Raw genomic sequence first — 26,849 nt, forward strand, 5'->3', positions numbered from 1 at the left:
ATCCAACAGCCTTGGAAACAGCCTGGGTTGTTTAGGGCTTTCCATGTGGCTCCATTGGTCAACAACTTGATTAGATGCAACCATTTCCACCACTGGAGGTTTCGTTAGTGGCTGGAAATGTCTAGTTGGACCTTTGCCTTTCCCGTTATTTGGTGGATCCATTAAGATTTCTTTCATATATGTATGTATTTTTAAAAGCTTCTACTGTATCATCCTACTGTATAACCCTTAGATTTTAGCTGTCCCTCCCTATATTCTCTCCCTTACTCTCCTTTCTCCCTCCCCCTCCCCCTCCCCATTTGATTCTTTTCATTTTAGTCTATTTCCCCCTGTTTATAACCATCTACTAGGAAGGAGAAAAGGAATTTTCTTAATCCCCTTATTTTCTACATAGCATTTCTCTTGCTTGTGAGTCTCTGTGGAAAATGTAAAGCTTCACTATTTTATTTAAATGTAGGCAGTGTATCTGTGTTGTGGTAAATTATATTAGAAAAGTGGAAGTTTGGGCTTTTGGAATTGAAGTCAGCTATAACATGCTGTGAGCCTGCTGGCCATGTACTCCAGAGGGAGATTCGACTCTATCTTTCAAGGCTTTTTACGATACAAACATTTTTGAAATAAACATTTGGAACAAATGCTTTGTTTGAAAGATGTGCAGAAATTAAGGAAACCCAAGTAGAATTATCACAGTAAATTCTAATATGTGTAACAAAACCAAAATGGGGAAGAGGGTTCATGTGGCATATGGTGGGGGTAAATATTGGACTCTATAACACAATATATAAAAGTATTCAGCATCACTTATGTGAGAAAAGATGTGTACTGTTTTTAAGATATGTATTTAGTTAGAGTCTGCCTAACCTCTTGATGTATAAAAGAAAATATAGTGAATTTGTGTTTTCAAAAATATGGAAAGCTGTCTCCCACATTTGAGACATTAAACAAGAAGAACTTTTGTTCTTGGACAGATTATAGATACATGCTAAATGTAAAGATAAATGGTTGTTTATCCTCATAGAAATGTATAGACTCCTCAAAGCTTGTAAAATACAGAGTTAATGGAAATAAGTGATAGGAGTCTCTTTGCAAATGGCAGGAAGAAGCAGGTAACTTTCCTGATGCATTATGATGCAAAACAATTCATCAGAAAAAGAGGGTACAGACATTACTTAAAGCACTAAGTTCTCCAAGTTATTAAAGAAAAAGAAAGTGAGATTTGAAGCCACAATGCCCCATTTTTAAGTATATATTGATCAAGAGATGTTTAAGGTGATAGGTTTCATGAAGAAATAGCAAAAGTAGAAGCACAAACCTTCATGGAATTCCCATGTCACATTCATGCAGTGTGGATGAAGTCTTCACTGGAGGATGTTTAGAGGCAGCTGAGGAAATGCCCAGGTATGGTGTCAAAGGCTTCTGTGTGCAAAGAGCCGGATAAGTAAAGAATGTGATGTCCTGTATTAGCAGAAGAGAAGGGATGTGATTCATTTCAATATAATTATGCATGGTTTGAACAAAACTAATACAGGCTCATTCAATTCACAGTTCACAAAGATGGGAAATACACCATAACATACTCAGTTCAATCAAATTCTGTGTTTGATTTTGGAGAGCCCCACACAAGGCACTTTCTGCAACTGGATTTCTCTTCTTTAAAACAGAGCCCATGGACTTGGTCTCCTAAGACTATTATGGATCATATGGCTCTAGACTCATTTGGAACCTCCCTTTATTCCTCAAACAGGACATTATCCTCATTAATAAAGATAATAATGATCATAGTCAACGTTTTTGAGATGTTATTATGCCAACTATTTGGAGACTCAAATATCCTCATGAGATAAATACTAATGTCCATTTTATAGATGATTAAAGTTTATTCTAGAGAGGTCAGATTGTCTGAAGTGAAGTAAAAATCAATCATGCACCCTCTGGGTTCAGAGTTCCCATATTGAACCAAGAGTTGTAAAGATTCTTTCAATGCTTTGGTATCTTGTAAGTTCTACTCCCTCTACCTTTATGTGCCCAAGGTGCACACATCATTCCCTTTGCTCTTGCTGTCTTAATGATGCCTCCTGTAGAGTGTTTTCTAGCCCTCAGCTTCAGCTATATACTATGCTCCTCCTTTATCCTTTCATAGCATTCTGTAAAAACCCCATCAGAACACTTCTTTCTCTGCACTACCATTTCTACATACTCCTCCCTCTTAGTTATGCAGTGAGGCATTTAACAGCAAGAATTGTCTAATTAAATATTCATTCAACAAATACTTATTGAGCATCTTTTGTGTACTAGTGTACTAGGGATTGAATTCATAGGCCTAACACATAGTAAGTGAACAGGAAATATTTGATAGATAAAAAAATGAGTTAAAACTCTCCTTTGAGGTTGCTCTCCCCTTTAGATCATTTATATGTTTGATTGCTGATCTCACAGAGTAATGTGGTGATTAACTGTCCAACTACTTTGAATAAATTATGCAAACTTTATGCAATTATTGACCCTTATTGTTATCTTTTTAAATGATCATTGGAGATGCTTTTAACTGTCTCTGTTCAAATTTTATACACTTAGGACTTACTGTGTAACATTTGCTAATTTCCACATAATTTTCTAAGAACTTAGATACTTTTATTAATTGAATCTTCAGTGCTCTGTGAAGATGACTATACTTAAGCCCATTTTAAAGATAGAGAAACTGAGACACAGAGAACTAAGTAACATGTCTATGGCTACAGAGATAGGATCTGGAGGAAGTAGTGTTTAATCCTGATTATATGGCTGCAAAGTCCATTCTTTTGACCACTGCGCCCTCTGCTTCTCTATAAATTCTATTTCCTCTTTGAGGCCCAATGGTATTGAATTATGTTAGTGAGCTTTCCATCATTACAGCAAAATATATGAGGTGGCTGGGAAGTAATTCAACTCACATCATGGAGTTTTGAAGCAACAGTGTCTGAATTAGCTGTTTTATCAACAGCCCCACCCCCACCACTGCATTGTGTCTCAAGGATGATAATGGGGCTGGGGGCGGTGGAGGCTGTGTAGGCAGGAACAAGTGATCACATGGAAAGACAGCAAGGCAGAGAGAGACCTAGGAATCAGGTCTAGGCCTGTCTTCAATATTTTATTTTTGTAGTGCAGAGGGTCTGTCTTAACTGGCATCTGTCACTGGGAGTTATTCTAAGCATGGCCATTATAGATGACATCCACATTTTGTCCAAGCTCCTGTGATGGCTTTACTACTGTCTACTTCTGCTCAAGCTGGCTTACACAGACACAACTGTCAGTGAAAATGACTGTTGTTTTTATCTGTTCGTGGTCTACTCACAGAAATGGCAGTCCTCTCCTATATGTTCATCATCTCTGCTATCCTTAGGATTGCTTCAGCTGATGGTTAGAAGAAGGCCTTGGCCACTTGTGCCTCCTACCTTGTGGTTGTCATTATCTACCAGGAATTCATCTTCATCATCTACCTCAAGCCTAAATCCTAGAGTTCCCGGGAGTAGAACTGACTCATCTCTGACCTACACTGTCCTTGTTTCTTTGATGAATCCCGTGATGTATAGCTCAAAGAACGAGGAGGTCAAAGTGCTTTGAAAAGAACACTGGAAAGCAGTGTTTAACTCCTAGGCATTGGGGTTATGATGGTTTATTTTCATGTGTTAGATCTTCCAAAGTCTTGCCCATAATTCTCTTCTGCATCCTATGAAGCCTGTACGATGAATGTCATTGCAGATGTTTTATCTTGGACTGATGGTCATATTCCTGTGAAACGAGGTTAAAGGGCTGGACTATTTAGGTAGCTCCTGCCAAGTAGGCAGAAGCCCTTTGCCCATGCACATAAAAGTAGATGTCAGGAGGGTTTGCACTTCTTGAACTACCCTTTACCCCCTCTCAGCTCTCCTTCACTCAAGCACAATAGTTGTAGCAGGAATTTTCCTTCTAACTCAATTTGACCTCTTGACTTCCTCAAACCCAACTTTATTAACTCTTACATTATGTGTAGGAAGCTTAACTACACTATTTACTGTCATCTGTACCCTTACACAAAATAATATAAACAACTCATAGCATTCTCAACATCATCAACTTATGCTGATTTTTCATTAGTTAGTGCATATTTTTGTACAGATATTAATTTTTAAGTTTTGCGGGCCTATAATTTATAGTAGAGGTCATAATAAAAGGCATTTGAGAGGGCTCTAGCCTAGGGTTGGGCTTGCAAGAAGCAGAATCTTCTTGAGCAAATCAATGGCCCTTCTTAAATAATGATGGTTGAGCTATCAAAGGTTCATGAGGCGCTTCTGTATATTTTAGAAAGCAAGCATCCCCTTCACTGGACACTTTTGCCAGAATTTTCTGTGTTAATTTTACTACCCTTTACTGGAAATTATTATTCATCCCAGTGCCTGATATAGTAATGATGCTTTCTTGGATGTTATCTGACATGGGTGAAAATTCCTACACTGCTATTTTGACTATTTGTGTGAACAAAGAATGTGTCCTGGAAACAAACAGGTACCTAAGTCTTGTCCCAGAGCCTATTCCTTTCTAAGTTGCTTGAAAGTTTAATGTTCCTATTGGCTGGAATATTTCCAGTTTCCCTATCTCAGACCTATCTCATTTGAGACAGTCAAGGAATTCTGATGTTGATTACAAGGTAGGATTCAACATCGGGGATCCCAGGTGAAAGCAGCCTTGCTGTCTCTTGTGAGCCTAACTCATTCCAGAATCTTTAAAATTATAAGCACACATTTGTTTGCATGCATTGGGGTGGATGTTATGGTTACTAGCTCTGCATGCCCCCATGATATCTTCCTATTCATAACTCACACATACTAGGGCCATGATTTTAAATTCTCAGTTCTGAGTCTTTTAGTTCTTATTATAAAAAAACAAGAAGGGAAATTACTACTGAGTATTTTCTACACTAACAACTTCAGTGTTAGAAATTGTATGTATATCACCTAAACTAAAATTATCTTTGTTACCTGCTTGTGTTAATGTGCTAAACCTGGCTATAAGCACATCTTTGCTAAGTCTTTTTAAATTTATTATTTCTTTTATTTTTCAGATTATAGTATATTTACATAATTTCTCCTTCCCTTTCCTCCCTTTAAACCCTCATATATACCTTCCTTGCTCTTTTTGAAATTCATGGCCCAGCCGGGTGGTGGTGGTACACGCCTTTAATCCCAGCACTCGGGAGGCAGAGGCAGGCGGATCTCTGTGAGTTCGAGGCCAGCCTGGGCTACCAAGTGAGTTCCAGGAAAGGCACATAGCTACACAGAGAAACCCTGTCTTGGAAAAAAATTCATGGACTCTTTTGTTGTTACATACATATATGTATATGTAAAGACATATATATTCCTAAATACAACCTGATCAGTTCCTATAGTGTAACTTGTATTTCATAAGTCTTTGATCACAGGAATATTTCCAAATCTTAAAATTCTTTAGGACACTATTAGGCTTGGTTTATGCTATTCTGTCACAATATAAATCCAATTTGAGAAAATTTGTTAATTTTTTTTTAAATTTTAAATTATAACAATGCAACTATTTTATATGAATATAAGCAACATATTATAAAACATAACTGTCCAAAGTAAAAATGCTAGGGCCTGGTGCAGTGTTGCAGAGTATGTCCTGTGAAGGGGGTCTGAAAATCATTGAGTGGAACTGCAAGGATAAAGCCTCAATGGCAGTGGAGACTCCATGGTATCAGAGATTTCAGCGCCATAGAGTCTTCCAAGGAGAAGTACAAATATACAGTGGAGCTAACATAAGCCCAAGAGAGAAGCTGTGTGTACTACATATTAACAGAGCTAGAGAGGTGGAGCTATGCAAGCCCTTTTGGAGTTCTGAAGATTACATTATGGACCTCAGATGCTGCACATTGGACTACAAGATTTAATATCTGCCCTGCTATATTTTGGGCTAGTTTTGATTGGATTGTTCCATGTGATGCCCTGATTCTTCTGTTTTGGAATAAGAAAAGAAGTGCTGATCATAGATTTGGTAGCTATTTTTAAGTTAGGTTTCATCTTTTATTTTTAAATGTTGTTGTGCTACAAACTGCAGGATATCCACCCTCCCAAAGAGCTAAAGAATAGTTCCTGTGACATTCCACCTTCCTTCATGTAGTCTTTTTTTGGTAATTCACTATAATGCCTAGGACTTCCCCAAAACAAAACTACAAATGTTGCTCTTGCTGTAGCCTGGGTAGCTGTGACTGGTGAGTCAACCTTCATAGTTACCAATTTCACTAAAATTGTAACTATATTTATACTGTCTGCAAAACAATAAGAAAATGCTTTATAAATAAAATCTTAATATTACTCTGTGCCATCATATGTTGGAAATATGGATTGTTTTTGTCACCTACAGTTAAGAGACTGGGCTTTTTAAAAATGTAATGATATATTAAATTATAAGATACACATAAAATTTGGGGGACAAGGAATGGAAGGTTATGATTTAAAAGTGATATGTGTGTGTGTGACGTTGACAAGGGGTAGAGTGTGTTAACTTTAATTACCAAATCAATCAACACAATGTACAAAAACCTGGGAAGAGATTCTCACTAAGAGATTGTCTATATTGAGTTGGCCTGTGGGGATGTCTATGGAGTATTGTCTTAATTCAGTTAATTGATGTGGGAAGTCCCAGTTCACTACAGGTGGCACTATTCTGTAGGCAGGAATGATCTTGGACTGTGTAAGAGAGGAAATGAGCTGGGCACAAGCAAATAAGCAAACAAGCAGCATCCATTGATTTGTCTGTGCTCCTGACTATGGATATAACATAAATAGCTGTCTCAAGCCTCTTCACTATGACATCACTTTAGGCATAGACTGCAGCCTAGAATTGTAAACTCAAGTAACCCTTTTCCCCCATGTTGCTTCTTGTCAGCATATTTTATCACAGCAACAAGATGGAACGAGGACAGGATCTGAACTTAGGTCCTTATCTTGGTGCAGCAAGCTCTTTAACTATGGAATCATGTCCATAGTCAAATTTCTGTTCTCCTCAGAGTCTTCCATCTTTTGACTATCAGTATCAGGTATCTTTAACAGTGGGGTATATATTTTGGAAATATTATATTGCCTAAACATGAGCTGAACAAGGACAGCAACAATGGACATGCTAACATGAATAGGGGAAAGGCCAGGAAGCCTCAACCCTATACAAAGGGCTATAGGCAGCTAGGAATGCTAAGAGCATGAGAAATAATATTCCCCAGAGAAGAGTACACCAGTTAGATTCAGTTTTTTTTAATCCACTCATACTTTCTGTGTGTCTTTATTCATGAGTTCAAGTCACAACATTTCTGGTTATTATTGATAAATACTATTAATTACTCTAATATTTTTGTTTGCTTTCTGGTTGGTGAGATTATTGTTTGTTCATTACTTTCTCCTCTATTAGTATCAGGGATTTACGGGTTTGCTGGGATGGACATGATGGAGTCCTTCCTAGCTCTCTTTAGTTTAGCTATTCTCTGCATTTTTCCTGTATTCTGATGCTGAAACTTCCTTTTCCTCTATGTATAATATTCCGTTCAGTACCTTCTGCAGTGCTGGCTTGCTGGTGATGAACTGTCCTAGTTCATTCTTGCCTCAAAGTGCTCTTATTTCTCTGTCAGTTTTACAAGATAGCTTTGCTTTATAAGTCAGTCTTGTTTGACAGTTATTTACTTTCAGGGCTTGAAATAGCATTCCATACTTTCCTGGTATTGAGAATGGCTGATGGAAAATCTGGTGTTACTCTGATATTTCTGCTTCTGTAGGTGAGTTGGCGTTTTTCTTACACTTTTTACTATTTCTTTGCTTTGTGCTTTGGACATCTTGAATATAATCTGTCATGGGGAAATTCTTCTCTGGTTATGTCTATTTAGGATTCTGAAAGCCTCTTTTACTTGAATCTTTTCATTTCTCCAGATTTGATACATTCTTTGCTGAATGGGGTCGCTATACCTTTAGTGTTTATCGCAGCTCCTTCTGTCTCATAGTTTCTTAGGGTCATTTCTTGTATTGTATCCCTGAGTTTTTGGACACTGGCCATGCTCATTTTTTAAAAATTTTCCTTATTTACATTTGAATGTAGTAATTCTTCAATACTGCCCCCTTTCTCCTCCTTGCTCAAGTCTATAGGATGTGCTTTCCACAGCATTCACATTTCATTCATTGGGCTTTTCATTTCCAACTTTACTGTTGTTTATTCAAAAAAATCTCAATTTCTGTGATTTTTTTCACTTGCTGACTTTTTCCTCTATGTTTCTGACATTCTTCTCCATGTCTGTATTGAATTCAACTGTTTGCTTCTGTTTTCTTTCAGACTGACCATTTTTATCAGGAAACTTTTGAGATCTTTATCTGCATTGCTGCTTATCTTTAGTATCTTCTAGGTCAGTAATTTAGGAGTCACGTTTCTGGCATTTGTGGGTTTATTTTCACATATGTTAGTTGAATATCTGTGTGTGTGTGTGTGTGTGTGTGTGTGTGTGTGTGTGTGTGTGTGTTTATGCACATGAATGAGAGAGGTCTTATGGGGCAACCTACTCTGGAAGATGCAATCCCTGAGTAGAACACACTGCTTCGGGAAACAGCATCTATTCTCCTTGCTCCCCGACAGGGAACTGCACAGCTGACGTGTGTCTGGCTTACTTCTTTGTATCTGCCGTCTTTTTCATATCCACCCTCCCAACTCTTCCCAGATTCACCCCCTTTCCCTTCCCATACAACTTTACATCTTTTATTTTAACTTTTGAGGCCAATTTGTGCTATCCGAAGTATTCTAGTAAGTAGTCAACTTACTAGGAACTACACCCTTAGAGAAAACTGATTTTCCCAGTAGCTACCAGTTGCCAATATCTTCACAGATAGGGCTAGGATTGTGTTCTCAGCTCCCTTCTCCATGCCAGCATTTGGTCTGGCTTGTGCTGGCCAAGGTTTTGTGCATGTTGTCACAACCACTGCCAGTTCAGATGTGTAGCTATTCTGTGTGCTGTGTCCAGAAGAGTTTCCCTGGTCCTCTAGAACATCTTACATTCTTTCTGCTCCCTCATCTGCAATGATCCCTGACATTAGGAAGTTTACATGGTATATATGTTCTCTTTAGAGCTGAGCATTCTGAAGTCTCTTGTGCTCTATACTTTGGCCAATTGTCAGTTTCTGTATTAATCAACATGTACTACAAATAGAAGCTTATCTGATGAGAGTTGAAAGAGGCATTGATCTATGGGTATATAATGATTTTCTTGTTCTACCTACTAATGTAATAGGGCTAGTTTATGAATGTAAGCTTCATTTTTTTTTCCCAAAATAGAACATCCAACTGCCTAGATGTGTGTCTTTCTCTTGAAATGCTGAAGTGCACAGAGGGAAATTCTTCAGTGTCCTGACTCAGAGATGTGAGCTGTGGAAAGGATGACTGATGTCCTTCTGCCTCTTCTTCTTCATCTTCATCCTCACATACCTTCTGCCCCGCTTCATCTTTGCAGATCTCTGCAGACAACCACCTGCCAGCAATCTCATAGGTAAGGCTAGGGTTGTGATTGTATAACATGGTAAAGATTTCTAAACAAGTCTGGTTTGTCAGACTAATGACAAACTCTGTTGTTCAGAGATACCATTTCTCCTGGACTCGGGGTGTTAAATTGGCATATTGTTGTGTTCTTCGTCCCAAGCTTAGATCAACATTCTCTTTGGTGGGAAGTTACATTGGATTCAATAATGACTGACTGAAATATTTTTTAAATTACTAATTTTTTGTTTTCATCTGATGTTATCTTCTATGCACATTTTATTGAAATGACTTTTTTTTTCCTTTTTATCTCAAATTTAGTAGGGTTTTTGGAGAAAAAGCAAATAATAAGAATGTATCATTTGTGTTTAATCTGAATTCCATCTTCAACACAAATCCTGAAGCTTATACTTGTTTTAAAATAATGACTTCTATTAGCAGAGATGTATAGCTTTCACTGAACGAGACTTGAGTTTAATTATTTTATCATAAGTGCTTTTATTGAAACTTACGTATTAACACTTTGTAGCTCAATACTTGTTTCCTGCAGTTGATTTCTCCTTCATTCATGCCCCTGCTTCCCCCTGGACCTTTGCTTTTGGCAGTCCCAAACCCCTGCCATGACTCTCTGTCTAGGTGTTGCTCTTGACATAAAAACACCAACATGGTTCTGACCTCTTAAAAAATAATTGTGAAGAAGAAAGCTTCCCTTTTGGGGGTGGAGGTGGGGCTAGTATCTTCTATTGATTTGACTCCTTCTGGAGTCTAATTGTTCATGCTTCTCTCTACCTCAGCATATGAAGTCACCTTTTTATCGATCCTTACTCTGAAATTGGACTTTCCATTTAATTCATACATCACTCTGAAATACCTTAGTCTATTGATCTGACCGCACTTACTTTTAAAAAATTTACTATATGTATGTATGTATGTATGTATGTATGTAGTTTGTGAGTGTGATTGTGTGTGTGTACATATGGAGATCATAGGTTGATGTTGGATGCCTTCCTCAATTGTTCTCCACTTTATTTTTTGATACAAGGCCTCTAATGGAGCCACTAAGATTTTAAAACATAGATGGTATCTAAATATCAACACCCAAGTTGTCGCCTGGCTTGTGTGCATACACATATACCTCCACATACATGAACACACACATTCCATACAATTATTTTGGTAAGTTTAAACAAGTTTTAAAATACTGGGATGTGAGAAAAGATATGGCCAGACTGCAACCCACAACTCCAGAGAGGCTAGCTAACAGGGAAAGACCCTAGCAAGGACACATGGATGATGCAGAGAAGAAGTGGATAAGATTTACGTTAGCATACTGGATGTGTGTGTGGGGGGGTGGGGTGGGCAGAGGGCAAGGAGTGGGGAATGAGAACATAGAGAAATGGGAGGGTCGAGCTGGAACAGGGACAGAGTGGGAGGGCAGGGAGGGAGATACCATGATAGATGAGGACATCATGGGAAAAGGAAGAGGCAGGGTGCTGGGGAGGCTTTCAGGAACCCACAAGGATGATACCACCTTGGACTGCTGGCAGTGGTCCAGAGGGTGCCTGGACTGGTCAACTCAGGTGATTGGTCTAGCAAATACCCTAACTATCATCATAGAGCCTTTGTCCCAGAGACTGATGGAGGCAGATGCAGAGATCCACAGTCAGGCGCCAGGCTGAGCTCTGGGAATCCAATTGATGAGAGAGAGGAGGGATTCTGCAGGTGGGGAACATCGAGATCATGAGGAGAAGAAGTGCAGTGATGACCGGCCATACTATTGGAGGCCCATGAACTGTGGACTGGTGGCTGTGGAGCCCCCATGGGACTGGACTAGGCCCTTTGGATATGGAAGACGGTTGTTTGGCTCGAACTGTTTGGGGAACACCCGGGCAGGGGGATCGGGATCCGTTCCTGATGCATGGGCAGGCTTTTGGGAATCCGGTGCCTGTGGTGTGGCGCCTTGGGCAGCCTTGGTACAGTGAGAAGGGCTTTGGACCTGCCTAGGCTCAGTGTGCTGGGCTCTGCTGACTCCCCATGGAAGACCTTGATTTGGGGGATGTGGGGATGTGGTGGGGAGGGAGGGCTGTGAGATGGGAGGAGGAAGGAGGTGGGGTCTGTGAGTGGTATGTAGAGTGAGTAGAAAATTTCTTAGTAAAGAAAAATGGAAAAAATTCTGGCTTAATTAATTTTTAGTTTCTTAATTCCAATTAAGTGATGAGTCTTCACAATTTTTATGGAAGGATTTACAGCATGCTTTTAATTAAACTTCTAAATCATATAGGAGAGTATCCATTGTGTATTATTCCAATAAACAACTATTAAGTAATATATAAATGGAATGCTAAGAATGGGGAATTTCCCCAAAGAGGTTTTGCTGTTTCTCCAATTTCAGTTCATCAGTAAAAACATTTGCATCCCTCTCATGTCATGAACACGTACTTTAAAGACTTTTAGGACAACTTAGAAGCTAGCAGTGGTGACTAAGTGTCTCTTATGCAAAATAAAACATGTTTAAGTATGACTACTAAATGTTTAAAAATAAAATTCAGATTTTTAAAAAATAAGATTTTAATTTTATTTCAGTATTCTGGAAATATAATCTTCTGACATTGGGCGTTGGCACTGACATCAGTTGAAAATAGACCAATTATCCATTCTGAGTATTTAGTCAAAGCATGTGACAGATATGGTTCTATTCATTAATGTTCCTGAAATAAGACACAACAGAAGAGAAGAGAATAGACTTAAAGGGAAAACATAGGGCCTGACCTGTAAGACAGAAAGCCAAGAACGGTTCTGTGATTGTGTCTCTATTTGTAAATGTGTCTATGTACACATAGACAGAGTTGTGCACATATGAGATAGTCAGGATATAACATATAGTGCATACTAGGGTCATTAGAAATGGTTTGGAATTCATTAAACGATATCAGGGAAAACTGTTATGTAGCAAGAAGACAGACACAAACTACTGAAATTGCTATCAAAAGGTAGAAATGAAAGGTTTGGGAAATATTCTTTCATAAAGGACCAAGATGTGTGATCTACAGTCTTGATGGAAGTTTTAATGATATTAATAATTAGGACTTAAGAGAGTATGGAAGGAAACTGGGAATAAACAATTAAGAAGGAACATTTGAAGAGTTAAGAACATGTGGATGATGTTCACTAATAACAGTTACAATAATGTTAATGGTACATGGTATTTCCTACTACTTCCTGTGGTTTTCGCAGCAATTCCTACTGTGTTTATTGTAGTGCAGGTGATTCATACTACACTCCATGGTAAAACAGAGCACAGATTTGTAACCTATTCTGCAAATAAAGAACGATGCAGTTTATGGGGAATACAGTTATTTTTCCTCACTCTAACAGTAAAAGAGAATATCTGCCCCTGTTTTGTCACTTCCTAATGATTTTTATCATTATCCTTTCATGTGTTTGACAAGAACTTTTGGCTATAATTCTTACAGATGAGGATCATAGAAATTGAAAAATTCATTTGTATGTATTATATATGATTAAATATACATATATATACACGTGTATGCATACATAATCATATACATATATGTTCATGTTCTCATGCCGTAATTCTGATGATTTCTAAAAATTGCTGCCTTTCATTTTAAGTGATTAATAGTTTACAGATATGGATTATCTATGACTGATAATAGTGAAGGGACAACATTAATTTAAATTTTTATTTATTAATTAGTGAAAAAGTCTTCAATTAGTAGATACAGAATAAAGTCATTTGGATTCTCTTGGATTTCACTATGAACCTCCCAAAAGTACAGCTTTAATATTGAACATCAGTGAGTAATTTGAGGAATTAAAATATTTGAATAAAGCTCTAGCTTTTTAAATTAAAGAATGTACATGGTCTTTGAGAAACACATCACCTGGTATAAATGAGACATTAACCACTGTGTTGAACAGCCCTTCAGCTATGACTGTGTGCAAGTAAAAAGTCATTTTCTGGGCATTTTACATTACAGTCCGTATAGGCTGCATAAGAAATGTTCATGCTGGTCATATGATCACGTAGGAATATCTGGATTTAGTAGGGAGGGTTCAAGGGAGTGATATCTTTAGGGGCATTATTAAATAGTTCTTAAAAGGAGAGCTGCTTCAGTTTGGTGTTTCAAAGTGAGTAGAAGAACGCCTTTGCTGAGTAGATGCTGATAATAACATGCAGGATTTCATTAATTGATTAAAAAGTCATAGACGGCCATAAAGATGTAGCCTGAAAACCAAGGCACTAGGCATTGGTTGTTGGTATGCTGTTGTGGAGGTGGCAGTGAAATATGTTGCATCATTTAAGATCTCAGGGGGCCTTACTATATAAGGATCGATGGTTTAGGAAGTATTTTTCTTCTGCTGAGTTACTATGTTACCAGACAGCTACATTCTCTTTACCCATCCAAATCTTCCTTGTTGTTGCACTTCACTAATTTCTGCCCAAGATTCCTTCCTTTATTTATGTTAGCAGTTTTCATCCATTCTGTGAGGTGTTCCAAAAGCCATCTGAATGTGTTTTTTCCAGGTTTATATGCTCCTCTATAATGTCACCAACATTTATGAAAATATGTATATTTTCACTAGTTAAGGGCTTCTACGAGTATTGTTGCTACTTCTTTAACTACATCACTAATGGTTTTTAATGACTTTCCGAAGATATTTCTCCCCTGTGACCCTGAAAGCGTCAGCTTTCATATTCTATAACCTGGAGCTTCCAGGAAAAGGATCCATACGTTTACGGGCTGCTAACTTTTAAATATGCTCAACTCTGGTATCCATTTTATTTGCAGTGTCTAAGAAGCAAAAGGCTGTAAATTGTCCATAAAGGACAGTTTATGCTCTACACTTATATGTTCTACATGGGTAAAAAGAAACCTATGTCTCCCCCAAGAGTATTACAGAACATACTAAAAACTCTTTATCGCTGCCTTATAGCAGCCTCCCCTCATTAATTCTGGCTGCTCTCCTGATCTCATTCTGTTTCAGACTTTCCAGATGGCTGATGTACTTCCCAATATTAACGTTTTATTGCTGTTCTCCTGTGAGACATGTGCTGGCTTGTGTCTCCCTTCCTCAAGTGGTTGAATTTGTGGATCCTTTGTTCTTACCTCCTGTTACATTTGCTTAATGGGATCGTGAATGCTAACTCTGTGGAAATGCTTCCATGTCTTCCTTGAGAATACCTAGAGAATTTCCAGTGATCCTGTTTGAATGGATTCAAACGATCAGGGAAGTTTCTTTCCCATGGCCCTGTACAAAGCATCCTTAACTTCTTTGTTCCTTAAGGTGTATACCACAGGATTAAGGAGAGGTGTGATGACAGTGTAGGTCACAGAGATCAGCTGGTCTTCATCCCTGGTGTTCTCTGACTTGGGCTTGAGGTAGGCAATGGAAGCACAACCGTAGTGGATGACAACCACAGTGATATGAGAGGCACAGGTGGCAAAGGCCTTCTTCCTGCCCTCAGCAGAGGCAATCTTGAGGATGGTGGAGATGATGAGGATGTAGGAGATAAAAACCAAGCTCATGGGGATCAAGATCACCAACACACTTATGATCAAAGTCAGGATCTCATTGGCAGTGGTGTCAATGCAGGAGAGTTTCATCACAGGCCGGATGTCACAGAAGAAGTGAGCCACCTTGGTGGTACAGAAGGGCAGCCTGAACACAGCTGACACTTGTATCACTGCTACAATGAGACCGATGCTACAGGCTCCCCACACCAGCTGGAGGCACACCCTCTTGTTCATGATGACTGAGTACCTCAAAGGGTTGCAAATAGCCACAAAGCGGTCATATCCCATGGCTGTGAGCAAGAAGCAGTTGTTGATAGCCAAAGTGATGAAGAAGAACATCTGAGTGGCACAACCTGCCAAGGAAATGGGCTGACTCAGGCCAATGAGGTTGAACAGCATTCTTGGTATAATGACAAGTGTGTACACAGTCTCTGAAGCAGACAGCATGCTGAGGAAGAAGTACATGGGAGTGTGAAGGTGACGATCAAGACTGATGATGGTCACAATGATGACATTACCTGCCAGGGTTAATATGTACAGTGCCAGGAACACAACGAAGAGTGTGAGCTGATGCTCATGGAAGTTAGAGAAACCCTGGAAAATGAACTCACTCACCAGAGTGTAATTCTGTTTCTTCATTATATCATATATGATATCTAAGAAGGAAAAAAGATTAACAATACCAAAAGGGTGATGTTGGTAGGCCAGGAAATTTTTTTTGTGTTTGATCTACCACACATTTCTTTTCATTTATATTTCCATCCCTATCTATTTCTTTGAGGAGTAGAGCGTGGGGGAGTGGTCCAGTGTTCTCAGTATGAAGAAACTGCATGGCTTTTGCAGTTGAATGCTGTGAATCATTTACTTCTTCTGCTATGTGTTGTCATATCTTGGATAAGGGCTTAACATCCTTAAGACAAGTTTCCACATCCCTTATAGGAATGTAATGATAATAACATCATAGCACTGTTGGCATACAAACAATTATAGTGCTAACTATAACATAAGTTAGAACTTTTAAAACATTGAACATGCTGTCATGTAGAGTCCTGGATGCTGTAGCTACCTACTCATTCCAGGGCATCTAAGGTTGCATGAAGCTCTGGCAACTGCACTTACAGACTTCTTTTTCCTTTTACTCCTTTGACTCTGATGTTCCTGTTGAAGCTGCTCTACATTTCTCTTCCCTAGATGCCACTCATTTTCAAAACTAAGCAAGCCATATTCTCTGTAAAATTGTTCTCCTCCCCAGCCCATCTATACATCCTTGCATATGTGGGTAGCAAAGAATGTTTTACTATTTTTATTTATGTATTACCAGCATCTTATTGTGCCTTTGAAATCATAAAAGATACTCACATATATTATTTCATTTCATTGCCATCTCATGAAGTGTGAGGACAAGATTGCTGGTTCTTTTGAGATGAGGATCTTGAGATCATCACCTCTGTTTTGTTTAGGTAATTGCCCAAGTGCACATAGACATCAAAGGATTAATCTAAGACTCAAAAACTCGTGTCTTCTGACTCCTTTTGATTGTTTCTTCCACCACACAAAACTGCATAATGTAACTGTTCCCATGACAGCTAGACAGGGACCATGCATTCCCACTCTTTGAAACCACTGTGTGGCCAGTGCAATGCAAGACATGAATGTCTCCTTGAAGAATCATAACAAATCATTGTTCCACCACAGAAATTGCCCACTAAGAAGCAGAGTGCTACAGTGACATTTTCTTCAAGGAACAGAATGCATAGTGTTTTAACCTCTGTCTCATTTTTTCCCTTGTGTCTATGCCATGGCAGCAACAAGTAAATAAATAATTGGGTTACATTTTAGCATTGAAGTTCTGCCATTAGAACACTGGCCAGAAGCACCTCATTATCAACATATAATTAGAAAATATACTGGCAGTACACCTTCTCCAGTAGCCTTTACCATCTCTATTACTAACCAACATATAATTATGAGAGGTTAGTTATAAAATAATTAGTTCAGTAATAGAAGGATACCTTTTTCCCCAAAGTACACTTTGCTGGAATTAAAGCAAATGGGCCACACTACAAAATGATTTACCATTGGGCAAATTTCAAAGGTAATATTCTTTGATGCTTTTAAAAAGTTTTATTCATTTTTCACAAATAAGCCACTTTTCATAAAGGAAAACTGCAAAAAGATTTTTTTTAAAAAGTAACAAATCAATGCATTGTTGGGGCAGCTCCTGTAAGCATGATACAGAAAGAAACCAGAAAAGACTACAAACAAAATACATTTTATAATAGATGCCACAGGCCATTTCTTCATAGGGAAAGTTCTTTGACCCTGATGGGTATAGCATGGCAAGTCACTGTAAACATGCTCTATGCAGCTTTATAAACCATGTATTTCTGGAATATGAATTGTTGAAATACAAGAAGGAACACAGAGTCTCATGGTTTTTAAACTAAAATTAATTCTTAGTCCTGAGAAGTTCTGGTCTATTGCAATGAACAGAATGGGAGATCTTTTAATGTAATACATGAAAAAGTAAAGAAGGAAAAACAAATATTCATAAATACCACTATCCTTCTCCACTAAGTACATGATGACCCTTTTACAAGAAAACTTAAGTGTATAATTTATGTCTCATATGATATCATCTTAACCATCCATGTCATTCCTCAAATTTCACTTACTCTCTCCCTGTGAGTCTGTGTCTCATTAGAATAATAGATGTAGAAGCAGAGATGTGGCCATGGATCACAAACATTCATAAATCCAAGTCATGAAAGAAGTCATCTTGAGTGTGGCTGGTCCACAGGCCATAGAGTCAGTCCCAGGATGAAGGCCGAATGAAATGCATGGAGGTGGGGCTCTTTGGGTATGAGATGCTCCTTCCATCTGGAGGATAAGATTTTGATTCCCAGGAAAGGTTCTCCAAGGAGCAACTCCCAGGGATTTGGGTGCTCTTCCCTGAGCACCCTGAAAGTCACCTTGGGACAGGGGAGCGTCAGATACCAGGGGACCTCGTTATGTGGAGGCCGTGTTTGCTAGACTCCATAACATTTTGCTTTTTGAACTTTGAGGTAGTTTTCACTGCAAGTAGATACAAATGTGGCTTGTCAGGTTTTATGTTGTTTAAATAAATATTCTATTTTTACACAGTTGAGCCTTGGAAAACCATGGTTACAAAACCCCAGTGAGCTCTAGATGAGAGTCTTAGATTCCAGGAGACTGCAATTCTCACAAAGACAAGAACCCTGCTCCATGCTGGAAGATGTTTTCTTTGTCTTTTTCCTTGTTTAAATGAAAATAGTCCATCTTGACGACCCTTTCTTCCTTCTTTCCTCCCTTCCTTCCTTATCTTGTGGGAATCAAAATTTTAGAGATAAAAATGAGAACATGATCTTCAGTGGAAGGCCATATAAACAGAATATCAAAACAACTTGGGCAGGACATTACCCCCCTGGGCCAGCAGAAACCTGAATAAACACATTGGGCCTCATGAGCACAGTTTGGGGCCCCATCAACCTGGCTTCCTTGCCCCAGGTACAAGTCGTGTTTTTCCCTAGAGGGAATTTTACTCTGAATTTTCTCTAGCATATGTCTCCTTATTGGACCATACTGCTTCTCCTCTGAGTTAACCTTTCCACAGTTTACAAAATCAATCAATCAATAATTGTCTTAATTCATAGTAAACCTGAAATTTTTCCCTATCTGCAGTATTTTCCCTTTTGTCTTTCATAGTCTTCTTTAGCCACTGAATTTGCAGTAACCTTTTAAAAGTAGGAGATTATAAAATTAAAAGGGCATAGCAAATACAAAAAAATGTTACTGGCATTTGCTCTTATTGCAATACACTCAGAGATAAATGAAAATGAAATATTGGGGACAGAGACAGAAACACAGAGACACACAGAGACAGAGACACAGAGAACAAAATGAAGCTAGTATACAGTTAATGGCCTGCATTAAAAGGCAAATAAAGGTTCATAAATGGTTTTCAAAATGAATGAAACTTGGGTTCAGTGGACAAGAAGGTACCAGCAGTGATTTGTCTGTAGGTATACATGTCTACTAGTAGGCTTGGCTTCTGTCCTTGCTATTTCTTTTTGTTTGTTTTATGTATAATTTATAATTTTAATGTAATAATGGTACTTACAGAGTACTGCATTTAAAATACGTAAGATGGAGAACACGGCAAAAGAATAAACATTTGGGAACCCGACCCTCAGCTCAACTAGAGAGTACACTTCAATGTTTTTTTCTTGTCTCCCTTCTTCTTCCAGAACCCCTCAATGTCCCAGGGGTCCCTACTGTCTGTAATATGTTCATTTTGATTGTACGCATTTTATGCCATTGTTACACATGTATGAATGCTTAAATAATAGGTTATTGTTCACCACATATAGTTTCGATAAAACAGTCAAAATATGTTGTATATGGTTCATTAAGACTTGAGTCTTAAAAATTCAGTCATATTTTAATTTCTGGGATGAAACTGTAGTTTGTAAGTTTAAATGCCTTTTTAAAAGGCCAACACTAGGATTGTTTCCAGAAATTACAATGTTTCAAGTATTTTAATTCCTGTCCTCATTATTTATCCCAAGTATTTGCTCCCACTTTGTACCTTTTCATTTTCTTTTCTTAAAAACTTTTAAAATTAATTTATCATTAATTTTGCGTCCCAATTGCAGCTTCCCTATCCCCTCTTCCCATTATCTCCCATACCTTTTCATGTTTTCTTTGGTGCATTGGACAAACACTACTTTAAAATAGCCAAACATATTCTTGTGTGTTACATTTTGCACTTTCTTTATCATCTATGAGAAAAATAGCATTCTTCAATATCAGAATATTCTCTTTTAATTTATTATGATGCGTGTCAATATTATATATTTTTATAATTAAGTATATCCAGAGTTAATTATTGTATATGGTGCAAGATGGATATCAAATTTGTTTTAAACAGGTGATTAATTAACCTGGTCCCTTTCCCTGGATCTTGATCCCTTTCCCACTGCTCTACATCTCCACTTCTCTAACAGATTTCAAAAAAATCTACATAAGCACGGGTCATTTCAAGCACTTTATGTTGTTATATTAGTTAATTTCACCCCTTTACCAAAATTCCATAGTCTTAACAGCTATAATTTCATCATAAATTTTATCAAGGTAATTATCTTATTTTATTCTTCCTGGCTGAACTGTGGCTTTTAACACAGATTTTAGAATTAGGCTTTTGGAATTGCACTAAATTAAGAAACATTTTTGAATATGTTGGTACAGGTTCTCCATTTGCTTACATGTTTTCTCTGGTTCTACTTAATTTGTCTTACATTATTCATTTATTTATTTATTTATTTATTTGGAATGGTGGGGCATGTGCCATGGCATGTGTGTTCATCAGGCTTAGCAGCAGACTTTGTCTTTATCCACTAAACCATCTAGCCAATCCATTGACTGGGGTTTTAGGAACATTCTCAAGCTAGATAACATCACCCTCCTGCTTATGGCTGGTAGTAAAACAAGGACACAGAATTAAATCAATTAAAAGTGGTTCACAGGCAGTCTAGGATAAACTTGACATGAGCTTTCAGGTGACCTTCCCCAGTGGCTTCACATGGCATGCTCAATCTTCCCAACCATGCATGATAACACCTACAAAATGCTGCTCACATGGGAGCCCTGGACTTTGGTCTCAGGAATCCTATTACTGGCTGGCAACATCTAGATGCCACACCAGAGGAAAACCAGATATTCTTTGTCATAAAGCAATGGCATTAGCATGAATTAGCTGATTAGACAGATATCAATTGCTTCCAGGGTTCTAGCATCAATGAACACACATAAAACAAAACAAATAAAAAATTCCAATGGCTCACAGCTGATTTCTCAAGAACTATCCAAAGTATGAGGATAAACCTCTACTGGGAATGTTCAGGGATGAGGCAACCCAGCCTTTCTGATTTAGCCCTTTCTTGTGCAAATATTTTTTATATTTTTTTTTAAGTTTTGGGTGGAGAAAATATCTTAAAGTTACAATTTGAAACTTTGGAAGGGAGTCTAGATAGAGTAGAACAAAACCACTTAAATAATCATCCCCCCAGATATCTCAGTTATATGAAGTGTTTTGTATTTGCAGTATTGCTTTCCTCCCTTCCCAACTCTTATTCTATCTCCGTCACCATCATCATAATCATCTAATACATATATATATATATATAATATGTATATGTATTATATATGTGTGTATATGTATGTATATATATGTGTGTATATGTATATATATATATATGTATTTTTTTTCAATTCACTTAAGAGTATGTTGAAGTCACTGTGTCACTCCTAAATTCCTTAGTGGGTATTTCTTAATAAGACAAGCATTATTTTATATAACCATGATATATGTTTGCATTATGTATGTATTTTTAAAAATCAGTGTGTAATTTTTCTATGTGTAATTTGTAGTGTGGTATGTTGGGATTATATTCTATTGCCTATTAATTTTTCACCCTAGTGTTTTGTTTCCTTGGTAACTTCTAATCCACTAATTCTTTCCTGGGTTTGCACGTGAGATGCTGTGACACTAGCTGTTTTAAACAACATTGGATATTACTAACACTTATTCACATTGATGTTCAAATCACCAGAGAATTGTCCAGTGAGAATGGCTACAACTTATCTTAGACTTTCTTCCAACCTGTCCTCATTTTCTGTGTATGCTTGTTTATGTTCTACACCATGATAAGGTCTAGCCTCTTTATGTACATTCCCTGCTCTGGCCCTTCATTTAGCCATTCCTACAAGGAAATCTAACATCTTTTGCATCATATTCAGCAACCAATATCTGGACGCCAGGTGCCCTCATTGCCACTATTATATAATAACATTAAGGCTCTTTCCATAAAAAAATAAAATGAAACAAAACAACAACAAACAACCTTTGCTTTGGACTGTGTGTTAATATATATATATATATATATATATATATATATATATATATATATATATATATATATATCTTAAGATATGCCTATTTAAACAGCTTGGAGCTCCAGGACTCAGAGACTGTATATCCCAGAGACCTAGGATAGAACCAAATATGACTGGCAAAAAAAGTCAATGTAATAATGCCTAGTGATATTCTCTATACTCATAGATTGGAGCCTAGCCCAACTGTCATCAGAGAGGCTTCATCCAGCAACTGATGGAAACAGATGCAGACCTACAGACAAACATTAGGCAGAGCTCAGGGAATCCTATGGAAGAGGGGGAGGAAGGATTATAGGAGACAGAAGAGTCAAGGACACCACAAGAAAACCCAAAGTCAACAAACCTGGGCTCATAGGGGCTCACAGAGACTGAACCAGGGAGCCTGCGTAGAACTGATCTAGGCCCTCTGTAATATATGTTGCAGTTGTGTAGCTTGGTCTTCTGGTGGGACTCCTGACAGTAAGTAGAAGCAGGGGCTGTCTCTGACTCTTTCACTGGCTTTTGGGACCCTATTCCTCATACTGGGTTGCCTTGTCCAACCTTAATACAAGGGAAGGTGCCCCGTCTTACTGCAACTTGATATGTCATGTTTGGTTGATATCCATGGGAGGCCTGCTGTTTACTGAATAGTAATGAGGAGGAGTAGATGGGGGAGTATGGAAGAGGTGGGTGGGAAGCACTGGGAGGAGAGGAGAGAGGGGAAACTGTGTTCAGGATGTAAAAAAATAAAGAGTTCCCATGCACAAAAAGATGTATGTTTAAATTAGGGTACTTGTAGAAGTCAAGAAACTGGAAAATCGCTATATGGTGGTGAGATTCCAAGGGAGGTGGGGTAGTGGAACATAGGTGTTCTCAAGTGAGGAACTAAAATAATGGGCCAGGAAGCACTAAATAGGGAAGAGGATAGGAGGGCAGGGTGAAGTAGGGTGTGTGGGAAAGGGGTACATGAATGTGAGGAGATTTCTGAGACCTTGTGAGAGAACTCCAAGTAAACAAGTCTTGTAACCTCTGTTCCTCCATAACATGGGTTCTTCTTGGAATGTGCTTTCGTTCCCTTCCCAGGTGTAGTGGATAGGAGTGAATTTACTCTAGCTATTGTTATTCATATGCTTCTATGTTTTTAATCACAGGTGGCTTGTTCTCCTGATTGAGCACCTGACTTGTGTGATTGTTCTTAACCCTCTGAGTATGAATTGTTTGATGCCCTGAATAAAGTTGACTACTGCATGAGACTTTAGTCCAGGTCATTTTCAGGCCCTGCTCTCCCAGGTTCATTCCACCAATTAGAGTGGTAAACAAGGGGGTACAATGATTGATAACATACTAAAGACTTGGAAAATCGTATGACAACCCAGTATTACAGAAGTCTCCTAAAAGACTTGCATGAAGTTTAAATGGAGTTACCTTTACCATGTGTGTGGGAATTATGCCTCTCCCAGATCCCATAGGCTATCAAACAAAGAGCCCATTACCAAATGTAGCTTATCTCTTCTCAATTTGTTGACCAGTAGGGTCTCATAGACCACATTTATATAGGACATTGAAATTGTTCTTGTTCTTGGTTACTTTTCTTTTTTTTTTTTCCTTTTTTGGTTTTTCAAGACAGGGTTTCCCTGTGTAGCTTTGCGCCTTTCCTAGAACTCAATCTGTAGACCAGGCTGGCCTCGAACTCACAGAGATCTGCCTGCCTCTGCCTCCCGAGTGCTGGGATTAAAGACGTGTGCCACCACTGCCCGGCTGTTCTTGGTTACTTTTCAATACTCGGTAATAAGTCCTCTTTACTAAAGATAACGTAAACTTGAGTCACAGGTGTAGAAATTAAGCTGATAGTGACCTGGAAACTTCATTCCTGCTGGCCAGCTTTCATAGTGCCTGAATGTGCTATACAGAACACTGCTGGGAAGAAAAAGTAATGAATGGTCTTACCTAGATATAACCCTGCAAGGTACAGTAAGAACCAATTTGGCAGATGTGATTGCTGTAATAGTTATGTGAATATTATGAGAATAACTAATTGCTTTTTGATTTCTAAATTCTACAACTTTGACCTCATTCCTGACACTGCTTCCTGAGCCAAGAACTGGTAGCTGGGTAGGTCATAGATCATGAGAGAGAACTGCTACTATTATTCTGCAAAATGTACATACCATTAAACTGCATCTTAAATATTTATCTTTTAAAAGAATTATTTATTTTACATGTATATGTGTTTTCCTGTATGCTTTTATCTGCACCATGAGCATACAGAAGCCAAAGAGACCAGAAGGCATGCCCAAGGAGGCCATGAGAAGGCTTTGGTCAAAAAAAAAAAAAAAAAAAAAAAAAAAAAAAAAAAAAAACTCAGTCCCTGCTGGGCGGTAGTGATGCACACCTTTAATCCAGCACTCGGGAGGCAGAGCCAAGCAGATCTCTGTGAATTCAAGACAAGCCTGGTGTACAGAGCAAGATCCAGGAAAGGCACCAAAACTACACAGAGAAACCTTGTCTCGAAAAACAAAACAAAACAAAACAAAAAAACAAATAACAACAACAACAAAAGAAGGCGGTGACTTTGGTCCTCTGGAACTGGAACAACAGAACATTATGAGATGCTATGTGGGTGTTGGGAATTGAACATAAGTCCATGGTAAGAGTAGCAAGGGCTTTTAATCTCTGAGATATTTCTCCAGTCCCTTAAATAAGTTCTCTTCATACAGAGAGATTAGTGCAGTTCTCTACCCTCACCAGAAAAGCTTCTTATTAGTAGCTGGTGATTAATATTGAGACCCACAACTGGTCAATTTGCAGAGAATAAGAGATTAAAGTGATCTACCCTAAATGGGTATGTGTGGACATACACACACACACACACACACACACACACACACACACACGTGTACACACACGTGTACACACACACATATGTATGTATGTATGTATGTATGTATATTGTACTCTTTCCTTATAGGCTCTGGGGTCATTGCAGAAGGGGGAGGGGGCAGAAAGGTAACAGGATCTGGAGTTAATAGGGGACTGCTGTGAAATGGTGTGTTCTGAACATTATAGGGCAAAGGTATACATGAACCCATAGCAGATGTTGGCTGCATGCATAAGGCCTATACAGAATCAAGCCATCCATAATTGCAGCATGGATGGGGGAGGGGATCGTGAAGTCTCACCCTCAGCAAAGGGGCTATGGGCAGTTTATAGGTATGTGGAAGAAAGAAAGTCAGTTTCCTTTAGGAAAAAGCTGCCCATGCTGGAATGAACATCTCTACATCCATGCACATAATGTTTACAGTGTTGTTGTTGTTGTTGTTTTAAAAAAAAGATTAATTGAAGTTGGTGGGTATAGGAGGAGTTACAGGGGAGGGAATAGATGGTGGGTTTGTTAAAGACATCATATATACATGAAATCACCAAAATATTTTAAACATCCTGAGTTCATATACTGGGAGTACCAACTTGAAAATAATGCCTCAGAGTGTGTCATAATGCTCTCCCTTTCCATGTTGTCAACTTATTTCTATGTTGCTAGTCCCTGTCACATGAAAAGCATATTTTACTGAACATCATTTGGAAACGTTCTGTGTTTATTCTGTATGTGTGAACATGTGTCTCTATGTGACCTTTCTTTGTAATTCAAATACACTGCATTTTATCCACTGTCGTGTTACTCGCATTTTTCCTAAAGCAATGTACTCTTGATGTCTTTACAAATCACTACCATAAGGTTTGTTGTACTCATTTGAAAATTTTCCTATCACAGCTTCTAATAATATTACACTTGACCCGACTTACCCTAACTATGAAGATCATAAGAAAGAATCACTGCTTGTTTGTAACTGTCCACTTCTTGGAGTATGTACCTATAAGATACACTGCTGAAATCAAATTTCCATGGCCAATGATTTGTATACTAAATACAATACATACCACCAAACAGAAACCAGAATAGGATGTATCTGCTTACACATTCAGCAACGCTGAGGAAGTTTCTCATGCATTTTTCCATTAATCTTGTACATCTCTGTGTCTTTAAAATTTTGCCATACTGATAAGCAAAGATGATATATTTCTTTTTTGAATTTTGATGTCTTGGTGAATGTACTCAGTATCTTTTTATGTGCTTATTCACTTCTGTATTTCGTTTATTATAAATGTCCATTTGCATATCTTGCTCATGTTTCATACTGTGTGTTATTTGTTTTTTTTCTTAGAAGAGTTCTATGATAAGAAAATATGTCCTTTATTATACATGTTGCAAATATTTTTCTTCCATTTGTCATCTTTACTGGGTTTATGCATTTGAAAATTTGTCAGTATTGTATTTATGTATTTATCTCTTGACATCAGACTTTATTTCTTTTGCATTTTGATTAGTGCTTAACAGGGCCCTCCTAACTCCAAGATTAGTTTTTAAAGCCACACATGCTGCCTTCTCCACTTTTTATTCTCTAATATTTGATTTATCTAAAATTTAATTGGTTGCGAGCAACAAAGTTAAGTGAACACCTTAAAACCAAATTGATATAACATTTTTTGGTTCTCAACGTCATATATGGAAAAGTAAATATTACTTATACTTTTATTACCTTATGTTTCTGTATATTAGATGTTCCTCACATTATTCTTCTTTAGAATTTCTTTTCATTAGTTTCCCATTGTACTCCCAGGAATTTAAGGAGACTCATCATCTCAAATGGAAAAAAAAATGAAGCTTTCTTCAAAGCAAGATTTAAAAGTACTTATCTACTATTGTAAGTCGCTGTAGAGTTTGAAGTTTTTTTTACGAAGAAAGTGCATATTTCTTAATCTTACGGA

At 37.9% G+C, this 26,849-nt stretch overlaps 1 protein-coding gene and 1 long non-coding RNA gene across 2 annotated transcripts in view; one reads left to right on the forward strand and one right to left on the reverse strand.

Annotated features, from left to right (window-relative positions):
* Positions 1 to 8,888: 8,888 nt before the first annotated feature.
* Positions 8,889 to 26,849, forward strand: part of LOC143267833 (uncharacterized) — a 47,440-nt gene continuing 29,479 nt past the window's right edge. Inside the window, exon 1 of the long non-coding RNA XR_013043410.1 lies at positions 8,889 to 9,544. This is a non-coding gene — a long non-coding RNA (uncharacterized LOC143267833). The remainder of the gene's footprint in view (positions 9,545 to 26,849) is intronic.
* On the reverse strand, positions 14,781 to 15,710 carry LOC102924683 (olfactory receptor 10J1-like). Its single transcript, XM_006990646.3, has one exon. The coding sequence runs from the start codon at positions 15,708 to 15,710 to the stop codon at positions 14,781 to 14,783; it is 930 nt and encodes a 309-aa protein (XP_006990708.1).

Source organism: Peromyscus maniculatus, chromosome 11 (genome assembly GCF_049852395.1).
Source record: "Peromyscus maniculatus bairdii isolate BWxNUB_F1_BW_parent chromosome 11, HU_Pman_BW_mat_3.1, whole genome shotgun sequence".
NCBI lineage: Eukaryota > Metazoa > Chordata > Mammalia > Rodentia > Cricetidae > Peromyscus > Peromyscus maniculatus.